The sequence below is a fragment of the Pristis pectinata genome, chromosome 2 (genome assembly GCF_009764475.1).
Source record: "Pristis pectinata isolate sPriPec2 chromosome 2, sPriPec2.1.pri, whole genome shotgun sequence".
In the NCBI taxonomy this organism is placed as follows: domain Eukaryota; kingdom Metazoa; phylum Chordata; class Chondrichthyes; order Rhinopristiformes; family Pristidae; genus Pristis; species Pristis pectinata.
The window spans coordinates 105,119,679-105,135,301 of NC_067406.1; the positions used below are offsets into that span (position 1 = coordinate 105,119,679).

The 15,623-nt window shown below is 41.7% G+C and overlaps 1 protein-coding gene across 8 annotated transcripts in view; it reads left to right on the forward strand.

The window, feature by feature from the left end:
• alpk1 (alpha-kinase 1) overlaps positions 1 to 15,623 on the forward strand; it is a 101,942-nt gene that overhangs the window by 42,425 nt on the left and 43,894 nt on the right. For 6 of the 8 annotated variants that reach the window (XM_052010483.1, XM_052010482.1, XM_052010481.1 and 3 more), the window contains 2 exons: positions 2,588 to 2,750; positions 9,910 to 10,064. In XM_052010483.1, the coding sequence (XP_051866443.1) occupies positions 2,642 to 2,750; positions 9,910 to 10,064 (264 nt within the window). In that variant the 5' untranslated portion in view covers positions 2,588 to 2,641. The remainder of the gene's footprint in view (positions 1 to 2,587; positions 2,751 to 9,909; positions 10,065 to 15,623) is intronic. The other 2 variants (XM_052010487.1, XM_052010488.1) reach the window with 1 other exon arrangement.

Below are 15,623 nucleotides of genomic sequence, written 5' to 3' on the forward strand. Positions count from 1 at the left end.
ATTCAATAAACTCTCCAAGAGTTGGGAGCTTTGTGATCCATTGATAATTGACCTTTTATGTTTTCTAAGGAAGTTCTGCCGAGGGAGTTCTCTGCCATCATCCTGTTGGCAGTGTACATTCCACCCCTGGCAAATGTCAAGCTGTAAATGGAGGAACTGAGCACTGTGATCAGCAGTCACGAGACAGTGCACCCTGATGCCTTCCCAATCATCGCAGGAGACTTCAACCAGGCCAGTTTGAAGAAGTCTCTGACACACTACCACCAATATGTCACCCGTGGAGCTAGAGGAGCCAACACACTCGATCACTGTTACACCACCATCAAGAACGCATCGTGCCATCCCGCACTCGCACTTTGGCAAGTCCGATCACCTGGCTGTACTTCTACTCCCAGCATATAGGCAGAGACTGAGGACCACAGCACCAGTGGTGAGGACGGTGAAGGTATGGTCAAGGGAGGCAGAGGAGCGTTCCCAGGACGGCTTTGAAACAGTGGACTAGACCATATTCAGGGATTCATCTTTGGATCTGAATCAATATACCACGGCCATCACCGACTTCATTAAGACCTGTGTGGATGAGTGTGTGCTGTCAAGAACATACTGAGTTTTCCCAAACCAGAAGCCCTGGATGAACCAGGAGATTTGCAGTCTGCTGGGGGCTAGATCTGTGGCGTTCAAGACCAGTGATCCAGAACCCCACAAGAAGTCCAGGTACAACATACAGAAGGCGAAAAGGCAATTCCATGTGAAATTAGAGACACAATCGGACGCACAACAGCTGTGGCAGGGTTTGCATGCCATTACTTCCTATAAGGCAAAACCTAACAGCATAAATGGCAGCGATGCTTCTCTCCCTGATGAGCTCAACGCCTTCTATGCACGCTTTGAAAGGGAGAATAACACTACACCTGTGCAAATCCCCACAGCATCAGGAGACCCTGTGATCTCTGTCTCGGAGGCCAACGTCAGAACATCCTTCAAGGGGGTGAACCCTCACAACGTGTCGGGCTCCAATGGTGTGCCTGGCAGGGGACTGAAAACCTGTGCCAACCAACTGGCTGGAGTGTTCAAGGACATCTTCACGCTCGAAATACTGCAGTTGGAGGTTCCCACCTGCTTCAAAAGGACATGAATCATACCTGTGCCCAAGGGTGAGCTGCCTCAATAACTATTGCCCGGTAGCACTCACACCTACCTTGATGAAGTGCTTTGAGAGGTTGGTCATGGCTAGCATTAACTCCTGCCTGATTAAGGACCTGCAACTTTCCTACCGCCGAACAGGTCTACAGCCAGCGTGATCTCATTGGCTCTCCACTCAGCTTTGGAGCACCTAGACAACTGCAAAACAAACGTCAGGCTGCTATTTATCAATTACAGCTCGGCATTCAACACCCCAGTACTAATCAACAAGCTTGAAAACCTGGGCCTCTGTACCTCCCTCTGCAACTGGATCCTCAACTTCCTTATCGGGAGACTACAGTTAGTGCGGATCAGTGGGCAGGCATGGTAGTGTAGCGGTTAATGTAACGCTTTACAGCGCCAACGACCCGGGTTCAATTCCAGCCGCTGTCTGTAAGAAGTTTGTACATTCTCCCCGTGTCTGCGTGGGTTTCCTCCAGATGCTCTGGTTTCCTCCCATGTTCCAAAGACGTACAGGTTAGGAAGTTGTGGATAGGCTATGTTGGCGCCAGCAGCGTGATGACACTTGCGTGCTGCCTCCAGAACACTCTATGCAGAAGGTGTATTTCACTGTGTGTTTTGATGTATATGTGACTAATAAAGATATCTTATCAGTAGTAACATCTCTTCCTCACTTTGTTGATGATAGAAAGGTGGACAACATGTGGGATCTCACAGTGCTTCCACATGTCAATATTACCAGGGACTCCCATTTAGCTGACACTATTTAAAGTTGGGCAGGTAGGCGAAAGAAGGTTCAGTGCCAAATGCAGGAATTAATAATTTGCTTCTGTGTTATATGAATCAGTGATTCATTGGCCTCCTATATTTCCCTTTGAGACTTTTAGCATTTATGGAGAAGATGCACAAGTCAATCAAGATGTACAGGTAAATCAAGTCAAAATTGATATCTTTAAGCAAGGCGGCACGTGCACACTTGTTTAACTGTTGCTGTCGGAATGCGGAAATCTGCAAATGGGGCCAGATTTCAGAGCACCAGCAGCTGAGACAAACAAGCCGGCTTCCATTTGAAGTACTGCGTACTAGGCTCAAACAAATGGCCCTGTTTGATGGATGTACACTGTGGCCTGGAGAGTCAATCATTGAATGCATCTTAAAAGAAAGCAGTGGTGTAGGTGCTGGGAAGTGGGTGCAATGTGTCTATATGTGTGTGAGAAGAGTGTCGCAGCTGTTAACGTCCCAGCACCAAACTCAGTCAGGAACTTTGAAACTGACAGATAATGTCCACGGAGGCTGGCGTGTATTTTGATGTTACTCAAGCATTATCTTGCCCTGCTTGAGACTTGCAGATAATTGATGACGGTTTAGTTAATCATTTCTCCCCTTTGTTCACCAGGTAGTTCGCCTGAAGGATCTTTTATTTGCCTTTTGTGTCTTCCCATAGGTAATTGATCATTCCACACCCGGGGAAGTTCAATTCATAGTCGAGTGAGTGGTCATGAATAACCAAGAGGTGGTAGCACTCCTACAGGAGTGCAAGCAGGCCCTTGATGCACCCCCATCGGAACCGTCAGAAGAAGACAAGACAGAGTACCAGCAGTGCGAAGGTGAGAGATTTAGAGAAGCCAAGCAAAGGAGTGACAACAGCACCCACCAGCATGGTCCGCACTACACAGGCATGATGCTCTGTAATTTCTGCCTCATCATTTTTTTGGCAGACAAGTGTTGAGAAGTAACAGTATTTACAGCGTAGGAATAGGATTAGGCACTGAGAAGGGAAGGAGGCACACTTTGTTTTTGTGAATTGCTGTCAGTTCTCATTTTAAGCTCCAATAAACACAAGGAGTGAGTGATTACTGCAACAGAACAGTCGGCAAACTTTTGCTGCAAACAAGTTCTCAGTACACTGTCATAAATCCTAGTGTTAAAGGGCATTACCCCTTCTATGACTGGTTTGCCTGCATATGTGAGCCTGCATACTTCTAAACTGCTTTGCATTATTCTTATATTTGCAGTGTATATCTGCGTCTTTAATAAGAGGTCAAATTTCAATACATTTGTATAAGCATTGCCAACCTAAAGGAAACAAAAGTTTTTTCACACCACACTAGCCATGTTGCCTGTTAATATGACTGCATACAGGGGTTTGAGAAAACCTTTCACTAAGCCGCTGCTCAGACTCATCTGCTCTGCAATAGACAGAATCATTCGGCAAATGGCAGTGAGCAATCTGCTGCATGGATTCATCACACCTATCCACAAATCCCAGCTGCACCGATGAAGACATTGTACCTAGAGTTAAGGCTGTGTGCATAATTGCATTTTCAGGCAGTTTTGAGGGGGTTAACAGTGCAAACAGTGCACTTTCCTTCGAGTAGTTTTGACTTAAGAGCCCAAGCAGCTTCATTTGGTGAAAACTCTCAACTTGGTGCGAAGTGCGGCTAGCATCTTACCAGCTTTTTCTCCCTGCCCTCTTTATTCCACTTGAAACTCAAGGCAGACTGGACTTAAGTGTTCGCTTCATCCCAATTTCTTCCAGAAGGGAACAATCCTGTCTTAATATACCTGTTGAATAAAGCATGTTGAAGGAAGAGTTTGCAGTGCAAGTTATGGATTTGTTTAAAACAATTATCCACACACTTTTGAAACATTGATCCACGCAAACAAGGCAGTAGTTACAAATCACTTGTTTTAATTACCTTCTAAATAGTTCCTAGTGCTTCAGTAATACAATCCATCCAGCGTCAACGAGCAGTTATGTATGTTCTTTGTAAACCACACATACTTTCCGTCACACCAGCTCTCAAGAAATCTGTGGTTAGCATGTTGGAAAAATTGTCTATGAGAAAAGTGTAAACAACATGAACAATCATGGGGTGTCCTCAATTTCAAAGTACCTTGGGGTAATGCTGGATCATTCAGCTCATAGTGTGGCAAGTTCCAACAACAGCAACTTCCATTTATATCATCCTTAAATGTACCAAAACATCCCAAGCAGTGTTCTCAGATAAAATTTGATGCCCAAGGCACACAAGGAGATCTTAGGGCGGCTGACCAAAAGCTTGGTAAAAGCGGTAGTTCATTAAGCAGCACCTTAAAGGGGTGAGAAAGAGATAGAAAGATGGAGGGGTTTAAGAAGGAACTGTCAGAGCTTAGATCTTAGCAAGTAAAGGCTCATCAACCTACAAATTAATGTAGGATTATTGTAAATGGGTTGTTGATGGTCAGTGCAGATTCAGTGGGCCAAAAGGCCTGTTTATCTGACTCAATGACTCTATGACTCAACATGGGGCAGACTGATTAAAGAGGGAATACAAATGGAGCAGCTGGGAAATTGATGTTGTAGGGCTAAATGAGATTTTATATATTACAGATTTTCTTGAATCTCTGCCAGCTTTCAGAGCAATCCCATCAATCCCTTTCCGTCATTTATTTCCCTGTAACCTATACTCTCTCACATGCCCATCGATTCCACTCTGATTCTCTTCCCACCCACCTTCACCAGGGGTGACAGAGTAGCCAATTAGCCTACAAATTACCATGACTTTGGGATGAGGGAGAAAACCAGAACAGCTCAGGAAAACCCACATGTTCAGAGGGAGAATGTGCAATCTCCACATTGACACCAGGGGTGGGGATCAATCCGGGACATTGTAGCTCTGAGGCAACAGCTCTACCTCGTACACAACTGTGCCACTCAAAAGATAGGGATGGCAGAGGTCGTGGAGGGGTTTGAAAAGAGGGTTGAAAGAAAAAAGAGTACGCAAAATGGGGTGTTGGGTTAATGTGATGGTGCAGGTCAGGACACAGGCAGTAGAATTTGGATGACCTTGAGATCATGGAGGATAGGACAAGGGAGGCCAGTGGGAGTACACAAGAAAAGTCAAATCCAGGGTAACACAGTTCATTAGGTTCTGAACAATGAGAGTCAACATGTCTTTTGCTTTGCAGTTGCTTCAGTATAAAAACAGGAGCTGATAAGATATGGACAAAGATCGATTGACATATAAAATGATGCTGTTCCACTTAACAATCTTCTTCAGACCTGCAGGTTATGTCAACAAATGGACAATCCTGTCTGAAATCAATAGAAGTATCCCATCTTACTAATCATTTCAGTTTTGGTCAATGCTCGGGCTCAGGGCCATCAGTTATGAAACAGCCTAGATGATGCCAAATAGACTGTAGCACTCCCAAGTTCCAGTGATGGATACTGACATGGTTCTGGCAATGTTACACAATTGTGCTATTAATAGCATAGCATTCAGATCACATTTTACTTTTTAAAAAGACTAGTGAAGAGCACCAATTCATACAAGGATGAATCATCTGAAATTGACATTTCTTGGAATATTTTAAAGTGCAGCTTTAAGTAAAAGTGGAATGAGCATCATTAACACAATCAGAAAAGGATGGGTGGCAATGTATTTACAGAATCTGATATTACGGTGTGACATGCTAAACACTCATGACATTGCTACCAGTCTCATTGTGACCTGAGGTGCAGGTAGTTAATCACAACATACAAATGGAATATTGTTTCTTAATGAAGGTCTGCCTGAAATCATGGAAATCCTATTAATCTTTAAGCTGGGCCCCTTCAACTTTCTCACTGGGTAGAACTTCTTTTCACTCTCTAGATTGTATCTTCTAGAGGACGTAATCAATTTTGTTCCAGTCAGAGTAGTATAAGAGCCTCCAATAATCGCCAATGATATGGTGCAGGCCTCCAAAATGAAAATGGGATAAGATCTCTGGAACCTCCTCCTCAGGCCATTGGGGTGAAACAACAAACTAATTAAAAAACGGGGTGTATTTTCAGAACGTGAATGCCTGATAGGAGATCAAACCGGGATATCACAAACCACTTTATCCTGAATTTCCAGTTGTTTGTTTCAATGCATTGAAGACCGCTGCCAGAACACCCATCATTTCTTGATGTACACTCCCAAAATTTGTAAAATCTTTCCTTTGGAGTTATGTTTTTTTCTCTAAAAGTGACATCCATTTAAACAGAGTAAATTTCAAAATCACCCTGAATATTTTCACTCTTGACAGCTCTGAAACAACCTTTGCTACAAGTTGCCTCACTTTTTCACAACACCAATTAAAATGTTATGGGGAATGAAAGCTCCTAAATATTTACCAGCAATGTAGCTAATATAATGTTATGTTCCTTTCCTCTGTTCAAAAGGTATCGTTACTGTTTTTAGTTTATTAAAGGAATATTATATTTTTAGATGTTTTTCCAGTTCTGCTCAGTTACAGCTAGATGGTTGCCTAACTTAAATCATGTTTGGAATTGTCATCTGATAACAAAAAGTAGATAAAAAGAGGAAGATTATTCATCTTATTCCTGATCCATTGTACAGTCCCACATGAGAATATCCAACTCCCAAATGTCTGTACATATTAATAAATCTGCATGCTTATGTAATTCCATATAGGTTCGAGTGGTCTGTTGCTGTAATCTTTGCAGGAGACCAGAGGACCCTCTGGATCAGGCTGTAAAACAGGACCAATAAAGGAAAACACAAAGGGAAATTTCTTTTGGACTCATTCACCTAATCTAAGCCAATCCAAGAACTCATTGTTAACGTTATAAGGCATTTAGGGGTAAAAATTAATCCTCATTCACTTGTTCTAAACATGCAGTATACTGACTGCATGCGGCATTCTGCTTGTGAAAACTGGAACCATTGAAGTCAATGGAATTTCAGAAACAGAGTACAATACACTGTCACTACTACATTTTTTTTATTTCAAAGACTTTATTCATATTAAAAATATATACAAAGGAAGAAACAGTGCAAAAAAACTTTTACATTCATGGTCATTACATTTAGTAGTATAAACTTTTAAAGAAAAAAACAGAGAGAGCACCATTGCCACTTACGTGGCTTCCTGAGGTGAGGCCCCTTTCATTGTTCGAGGGACTTCCCCACCCTACTCTGCCCCTCCATGTGCGGTAGCAGAAGGAGCTATACTGTGGTCCTTCCCCACAGAGCCTTAGCATTGGCTGCACTGAGCTTCTGTACATCCCTCAGTACGTGCTCTTGCAGCCTGGACTGTGCCAGTCTGTAGCATTCTCTTCCAGACATCTCACTGTGCTGGAAGATCAACAAGTTTCGGGCAGACCAAAGGGCGTCCTTCACCGAATTGATGATCTTCCAGCAGCAGTTGATGTCTGTCTCGGTGTGTGTCCCTGGGAACAGCCCATAGATCAGAGTCCTCTGTTACACAGCTGCTGGGAATGAACCAGGACAGGGATCCTTGCATCTTTCTCCACACCCTCTTTGCAAATCCACAGTCTGCAAAGAGGTGGGTGACTATCTCTTCCCCACCGCAGCAGTCCCGAGGGCAGCATACATTGGGGGTGATATGTCGTCAGTACAGGAAGGCTCTGACAGGGAGGGCCCCTTCACCGCCATCCAGGCGAGGTCTTGATACTTGTTGGTGAGATCTGGCAATGAGGTGTTCTGCCAGATGGTTTGGACAGTTTGCTCAGGGAACCACATAGTGTCCGTGTCCCACAGTATCTGCAGGATGTTCCACGCTGACCACTGCCTGATGGACTTGTGGTCAAAAGTGTTTACTAGGAGGAACTCTTCCAGAAAGGACAGGTAATGTGGCAACATGCAGCTGACTGGGACGTTGCGCAGTAACAGAGCCAGGCCTATCTTCCACAATGCCAGGGATAAGTAAAACCTTAGCACGTGGTGACACTTGGTGCCCACATACTTTGGATCTGCACACTGCCTGATACAGCCACACATGAAGATGGTCATCAGGATGAGGACAACATTAGGTACACTTTTGGCCCCATTCTCTGAGAACGTGCAGCGTGACCTGTCAGACTTGCTCCATCTTGGACCTCCAGATAAACTGAGACGTCCCAGGCAATTACTGAGGCAGAGGAGCCGGGAACAGGCCACACCTGTGCCAAGTACAGAAACCCTGAGAGTATATCACACCTGATGACCCAGTTCTTCCCAGTTATTGACAGAGAATGCCATTTCCACAGACTCAATTTTTGTTTTATTTCCTAATCCACTCCAGCCAATTCTTGTTACATGCTTCAGCCCCTCTGAACCAGATCTCTAGCACCTTCAGTTAGTCAGGCCTTATGGTGAATGGGACATTGGATCAGCCAGGGCAGTTACCTAAGAGCATGACCTCGTTCTTCCTGCGGTTGACTCTGGCCCCCGAAACCAACTCAAACTGGTCACAGATGCTGATCAATCTGCGAACTGACCATGGATCCGAGCACTACTACATTGTGCATTCAGCACACATAACAGTAAACAAATTATTCTTTCTGTATGATGCCATCTCTGTCCTAATCAGGAAATGTTTCCTCTTCTTCATGAAGGTGTGCAGAAAACAATCATCCACTGTACCAAATAGAGATCAACTTCAGTGGCTTTACTCTCTGGAATATAACATGCAGTCTGTTTTTATCTTTGCGTTTTTTAAATTCTGGTTCCCTGGTCTTCCTTGTCATAGTCATCAGGGGTAGTTTTTAACTTTCGTTGTTGGATGAAGAACAAATAGCAAATTGTAACAGATAACGAATTGGCATTCTACTGGGAAAGAAGTGCAAGTGAGCCCTAAACAAACTGGCAATTGCCTTGAAATTGCCCATTATAGACTAGAGATAAAAATTAAAATGAGCCCTTTTGTGTAAAGTAGAACCCTCTATGCTTGATATTCATTTGTCTTTAAAAGTTTGAATTTTACCCTTCCTGTTCCGCTGCTAAAACTGAGCTCCATGTATTATGTCAGATTTAATATCCACCATTTACTGCCTTCTGTATATCTATGGTCACCTCTCTGTCCTTTCTTTCAAAAGTTGAAAAAAAGCCCAATTTCTGTCAGCACTCTTCAGAACTCAATTCTCTGACAGGAGGGATCAGTCTTGTGGCTTTCTTCCTCCATCTCCTTAAGTTTACGTCCAAAAACTATAGAAGTCATTCAGTGCTCAAAGTTTTTTTAAAAAAAGGAAAGAAGCTTAGCTTGACATCACTCAGAATTTAGCTTTGTTAATCCGTCTTTATTCATTAACACAAGGGTTGAAGCATAAAGCAAAGAAATAATGAGTAGGTAGGTGGATGTTATTGATGAGTACTGCATGGATGGAATAACTTAGCCATGAGATAAAATCAGATGTCCAGGCACTAATTTATATGTTTTAACCTATAAGGTATAGTTTCTGAAGTTTGACTGACATCCAAAAAAAAGTCAATTGCTTCAGAAGATGGTTGCGAAAATCCATTTTTTTCCAATCTCCTATCATAACTCCATCAAGAGTCCAGGGAAAAGACCATGGAATTTCAGGAACAAATATCCTTTTTTTTAAGCAAAGTCATCAGCTATGCAGAGTTCACAAAATGGCCCTAGAAAATTCTGCTTAAAACAAATCCCAGGCACTTTGCTACAGTGTGCATTACTAAGTGTTTTGATGACCATTTTGTCTCATTCCATTCCTGCTATGGTTCTTCATGCATAGAGTGTCATTGAAAGGATTTACTTCCTTTAAAAACATTTTTAAGAGCTGATTGAGTTTGTTTACCTGCAGGGCATGGTATAGTAAAGCACCCAGTGACAGACATACCATCATTATGAGTCTTTTGTAAGGATTGAGCAGCTTGTAGTTACTCTCAAGTGGATGTGCTTTCACAACTTCAGATGCCATATCTTAGCATTTGCAATTGAGGTGTCTTTTATTTCTTTGAGATTTCCTTACATGAACTTTGACCTTCCTAGCTTCACTCTCTGCTGATCTGAGGACCCTGCTGGAACAGGCAAAGGAAATGAAGTGGCCCTTTGTACCAGAGAGGTGGCAATACAAACAAGAAGTATGCCCAGAAGACAAAACAAACCTAAAAGATATCATCAGCGAGAAGCTGCCCGATCTGTTGGTATGAATAATGCACCTGTTACTCAAAAAAGCATTTCCTTTTTAAAAAAAATCATAAGTGAAAGCAAAATAGTTTCTCACTTAAACTGCGCACTATTGTAATATGTCTAAAACTATTTCCAAGATCTTATATAAGGGGATACATTTCTAGTTTTATAAAATTATTTTGTTGCTTTCCTACTGTACTGAATTAAACCAAACATATCCTGTTAGTTGAGTAAAAGTGATTTCTCTCACATGAATGGAGATGAGCCAATATTCCAAGCATTTTGAAAGCTACAGACGTGCGGGTCATTATAAAAGAGGAAGCTTCTCTTCCCCACCCCCAACACCCACTTTTTTAAACAAACAAAACAAAAACAACCCATTCTGTCTGAGGAATTCAATTCGAAGTTTTCATATGTTATTTCTGTTTCTCTGAATACACAAATTAAGATAGCGTCCCCCAAAAAATGGATCTTTGGACTTTTTATTTTTTGTTACAAAGCCACAGACAAATACTTTCTCTTTATGTTCCTGCAAACTTTAAGTCCAAAAACAAATTTCAAGTAAATGCGCTGGAGTGTTTTAAGTTTTACCATGTTGTGCTTCATGTTTTGTGCATTTTTTTTGGAGGGGGTAGGGAAGGAGGTTGTCTATAAAAGTAGTAAAGCTGTTTTTGTTCCTCCAAGACAGGAATTTATAGCTCTCCCTGACCTTCGTTATCCCACACAAAAGCTTTATAACTTTAGAGAGTTTGCCTGCATCAGAAGGCTTTCTCACAGAAGAAACACCTGCAGTAAACTCCCCAAGAAACCTGTGTATATGAGAGATTAATGCAGCAGTAATAGCGACCCCGTGTTTTTTGTATTATGCCTTCTCCCCAGGTAGACGGCTCTTTTCTGAGATGATACCAATTATTTATTGCCGAAACATCTGTTGATAACCGCAGCTGCCATCGCTAAACAAAGCAAATCATGGGGTCACACACTATTCAGGCCCAAAATCCAACCACATGCCAGTTCAAACCATTCACTGATACTTGAGCCCATAGGTTAATGTCTCTTCTTGAAATGTTTCATCATGCTGCTTAAAAAATACTTTGTAAACACCACAGACCTTGCGATCGGCTTTGAACTATTATTTAATCACCATTGGTAATTTATATTCCAGTGCTATTGTGTATTTCTGAAAGAGAAAGAGATGGAAAGAAAGAATTTCCAAACTGGAAAAAACAGCAGAAAGCATGGCACTTTGACCTGTGATATTATTTAGATTTAGAGATACCAATTGTTTTATTAAGAAAGCACTGAGTATTTGCTTTGGTCATGTAGGTATTCTGTGGAGCTCTTTTAGAAGAAGCGTGAGTATAAAGTTAGGAAACATACTGCAGAGTTTAAACAACTATTTCAGGATAAAATACCTTCTCTTTTAATCATACTTTTTAATTTTTACTAAACCACATAATGTTTAATAATCAACTGTGCTAATTATTCACAAATGCAGAAATGTGGAGCTTCAAATACTAACGATGTTTGCTTAACATTTTAACACTGTAGTACCAACTATAATTTTTATTAAGGTAACAAGAAAGCTATGCATGAAATTTTTATCCAGTTCACTGTGTAGAAAACCCACAGAAGACAGTGGAACACTGGTTTCACGGTCTGATTAATATTATTGACTTCATTGGAAACTAATAGTAAGGGTGGTGTAAAATCGGTGATAGTGTTTCCAGCAGATCTTCCTTAGTTCCTTACAAAGGGCAATGAAGCTGCACATTTGAAAATTGGTGAGACCAATGTTTTTTTTTCTCTCACCCCTCTGTTTTCCTTCATCTCTCTCTATTCACACCTCCTTCAGACAGATTATCTCCAATTAACAAACCTTCCCCAGGCTCTCTCAGCCAGCACCATCTGTGTCATCCAGTTTCTCTTTGTTTCTATCCTATCACGTACATTCTATTTGTTCTGTCCACTTCTCTCTCTTCCCCATAACTTGAACGTACTTGCTTGTTTTCTGACATTTCATAGCTCTGATGACAGGCAGTTGACCTAAATCATTATCTCTGTTCTCTGTACACCGATGGTCCTGACTGCTTAGTATCACCAGCATTTTCTATTTTTGTTTCAGATTTCTTGCATCTGTTTTTTGTTACTTTTCAGTCTGCTAGGGGACTGATTAAAGTTAAAATTGATCCTGTTTCCTAGCCAATTCTTGTGCCACCAAACTCTTCATTAAATATAAGTGTACACTATTAGTTGGTGCAGCACAGTGGCACAGCTTGTAGAGCTGCTGCCTCACAGTGCCAGATACCCTGCTTTAATCCTGTCCTCAGATGCTGTCTGTGTGGAGTTTGCAAATTCTCCCTGTAACCACGTGGGTTTTCTCTGGGTTCTCCAGTTTCCTTCCTTTATCCCAAAGACATGCGAGTTGGTAGTTGACTTGGCCATTATGAATTGTATAAGTGAGTGGAAGAATCTGGGGGTGAAAGGGATGCGTTGATGAGAATGTAGGGAGAATAAGAAATGGGATTAATATAGGATTACTGTAAATGGGTGGTTGAAGGGCCTGTTTCTGTGCTTTCTCTAAACTGTGACTCATCCGATGGCTTCTGTTAATAACAGTGAAGGAGATTCGCTATCAGGCAGTACACTCCCTGAAAGTGATTAGCATTGAACAATTGGCTTTATAGCATCTTTCTAATGTAATTTTATTGAATTGTTTTATGAAAAAGCTCCCTGGCATTTATTTCTCAAGCAACTGCAACTCTGAGGTTTGCCTGAGAGACTCACTCCAGGCAACTGCAAAAAAGTCGTGCCGTTTTCATGTTTTAACTGGACCTTTCCCAATGATCAGTGGCCACACACATTGGCACAGTGTGAAGGCAACTTCAAATAGTTTTAACAGTATCTTCTCTCTTGGCTGTAAGGTGCCTGCATAAAGTGACTCAGACAACTTCAGTCCAGTTGCTCACATATAGTTTAGATTTCTCTGGAGATTTTCTCATTCTTTGGCAGACTTCAAAACATGGGCTTTGGAATCCTTGGAAGATTGCCATTTTTCTGAGATTTCCACAGCTCTTCTGCCCAAGATATGTTGATTGATAGAACCTCCATCACAAATGCCCTCCCCCCTCCCACCCCTTCTCAAGCCAGCAGTGTCGCTCAGAGAGTATGTCAGAAGCAACTGTGATAGGAAAGAGACAATTAATTGTGCAGCAAGTAGGTGCCTTTATCAGATTGGGAATTATGGTAAAATGTTCTTTGACAGCACTTACTAAATCCATAATCTGTGGCATTTACGCATGGGAACACCACCACCTCAAAATTCTCCTTCACTACTCGGCTTTTAACATATATTGCTTATCCTCCATTGTCATCATGTCTAAATTCCAGAATTCCCTGATTCACAGCACATGGATTGCAGTGGTACCAGGTTGGCAGCTCTTCACCACCTTCTCAAAGGCAACCAAGGGTGGGTATTGTACAGTTCTGACAATGGGTCTTCAACCTGAAACACTAACTGTTTCTCATTCCACTGATGCTGTCTGACCTGCTGAATATTTCCAGCATTTTTTATTTTTTTTATTTTAGATTTCCAGTATCTGCAGTTTTTAGATTTTCACAAATTTCACATGTGATTTTAAGAACTTCACATGTCAGAGCATTCATTCAACAGAATGCAGTTAGATAAAAAGCTGAAACATTGAATAACAGTATGATGATCAAAGCAGAAACGGGTAGCACAAATATTGGGCTGAATCATGCTGGCTATGAGGGGTGGTCAGTGTCTTTCTGTCTCTCACTACTATAGACTGCCATTGTGTTTTTAACTGTCGCTGCCTGTGCGGGTGTTTATTGACTCAGTGCACCCTTGAAAACTTTGATAGGTGAACCATTTTACTCCAGCTGCAGAGCTTTGAGATCCCATATCCAGTGCCATCCATCAGCAGTACTCAGTAGATACTTTGAACATCTCCTTCAAAGTGAGTTGGTTATCTTGACTATCCTCAATGTGAGTTGCAGGATATCGGGAGGGGATGTGTGAGACACTATGACAAAGCTGACATGTATTGTATCAGTAATAATCTTATGGAGACACCCAGAGCTTCAGACCAAACGTTATTGCAGACTAACCCTTGTGCATATGAATAATGGAATCATGATATCACATGCACTAGTGCCTTATTTACATATTTACATACAAATATGCTACATCTAGCACTGTTAAATGCAACAGAGACATGGCCACTGTAGAGCACTGAAGGGAGACCGAACTGATGGAAGTAGAGAGAGACAATATGGGAATATTTACATCTTAACATCAGTGAATGTGGTGGAGAAATTCAAGATCGTGTAAGAGAGAAGACTGGCAAAGGATAGGCAAGTTCAAGGGAGAGCAGGTGAATGCCTGGGAAAAGAATCTTCCAAAATAGCCCCACCAGGGAGAAGAAGAAGATGAAAATTAAAGCTAGAGGAGAAGAGAAAGAAGATATCTATGTCTGAAGTTGGTGAAGAAGCCAGGATCTGCAATAGCAATAATATAGAGAATGTTGAAAATACTCAGCAGGTCAGGCAGCATCTGGGAAGAGGGAAATTGGGCTAATGCTTCAGATCAGTGGCCTTTCTGTTTCAGAACACAGAACATAGAACAGTACAACACAGGAACAGGCCCTTTGGCCCACGATGTTGTGCCAAACTAATTAAACTAGTAATCAAATGAATTTCATAGAGGTGTTTTAATTTCATATTTCCAGCATTTGCAGGTTTTTTTTTGTCTTCTGCAATAACAGCCAAGTTTAGACCGGATAAAGAAAAGAAGAATAGCATGGCCCCAATACAATTACAGGAACCATCACCCAGAGAGTCTGGAGGCAATGTTCCTTATTCAGGTTATCCTAATGATGCTTGGCTGCTTTAGTGAGGAGGAAACCATGTAGTAGTTTAACATTGAAAAATGTATTGAGTCATTTCACAGAGGGATGAAGAAAATATTAGCTGATCTAAAATAAAGAAATTATTAGAAGATGAGATCCAAGGTGTGGTCATGGGGAGGATTTAGTGTGATTCTTTTTTTTTCTGATGTCTCTTATAATTAAAGAATTCTCTAATGGCACATTAAAATTAATATGATTCCCAGAATGCCACAGAGGGCAGCTGCATTCATGGAACCAGCCTAACAAGAAATGTTATTTTCTCTCTCTCGCTCTCTCTCTCTCTTTCTTTTGTTCTCTCTCTCTCATTCTCTCACAGTCTCTCACTCTCTTGCTCTCTCTCTCCCAGGAATGTCACTGCTTTTCTTTGAAATAATGCAACTAACGCGAGAACTTCAACCTTCAAAATGGGATATGACAGAGGATTCAGGTGCAAGTATTATTCACAGAGCTGTACCAACTAGCCCTGTGGAGACAGTTGACTGTTCCTGACTGAGAGAGTTGGTCAAAGACTTTTTTTGGTAAATCTTACTAAACAAGCATTCAGGACACATGCAGAGCCTGATCCTCGTCTCTGGGGCCTCCCCTGTCCTTGACCAAGACTGTAGGCTTTATTTCACTCAATATTCCAACAGACTGGGATCA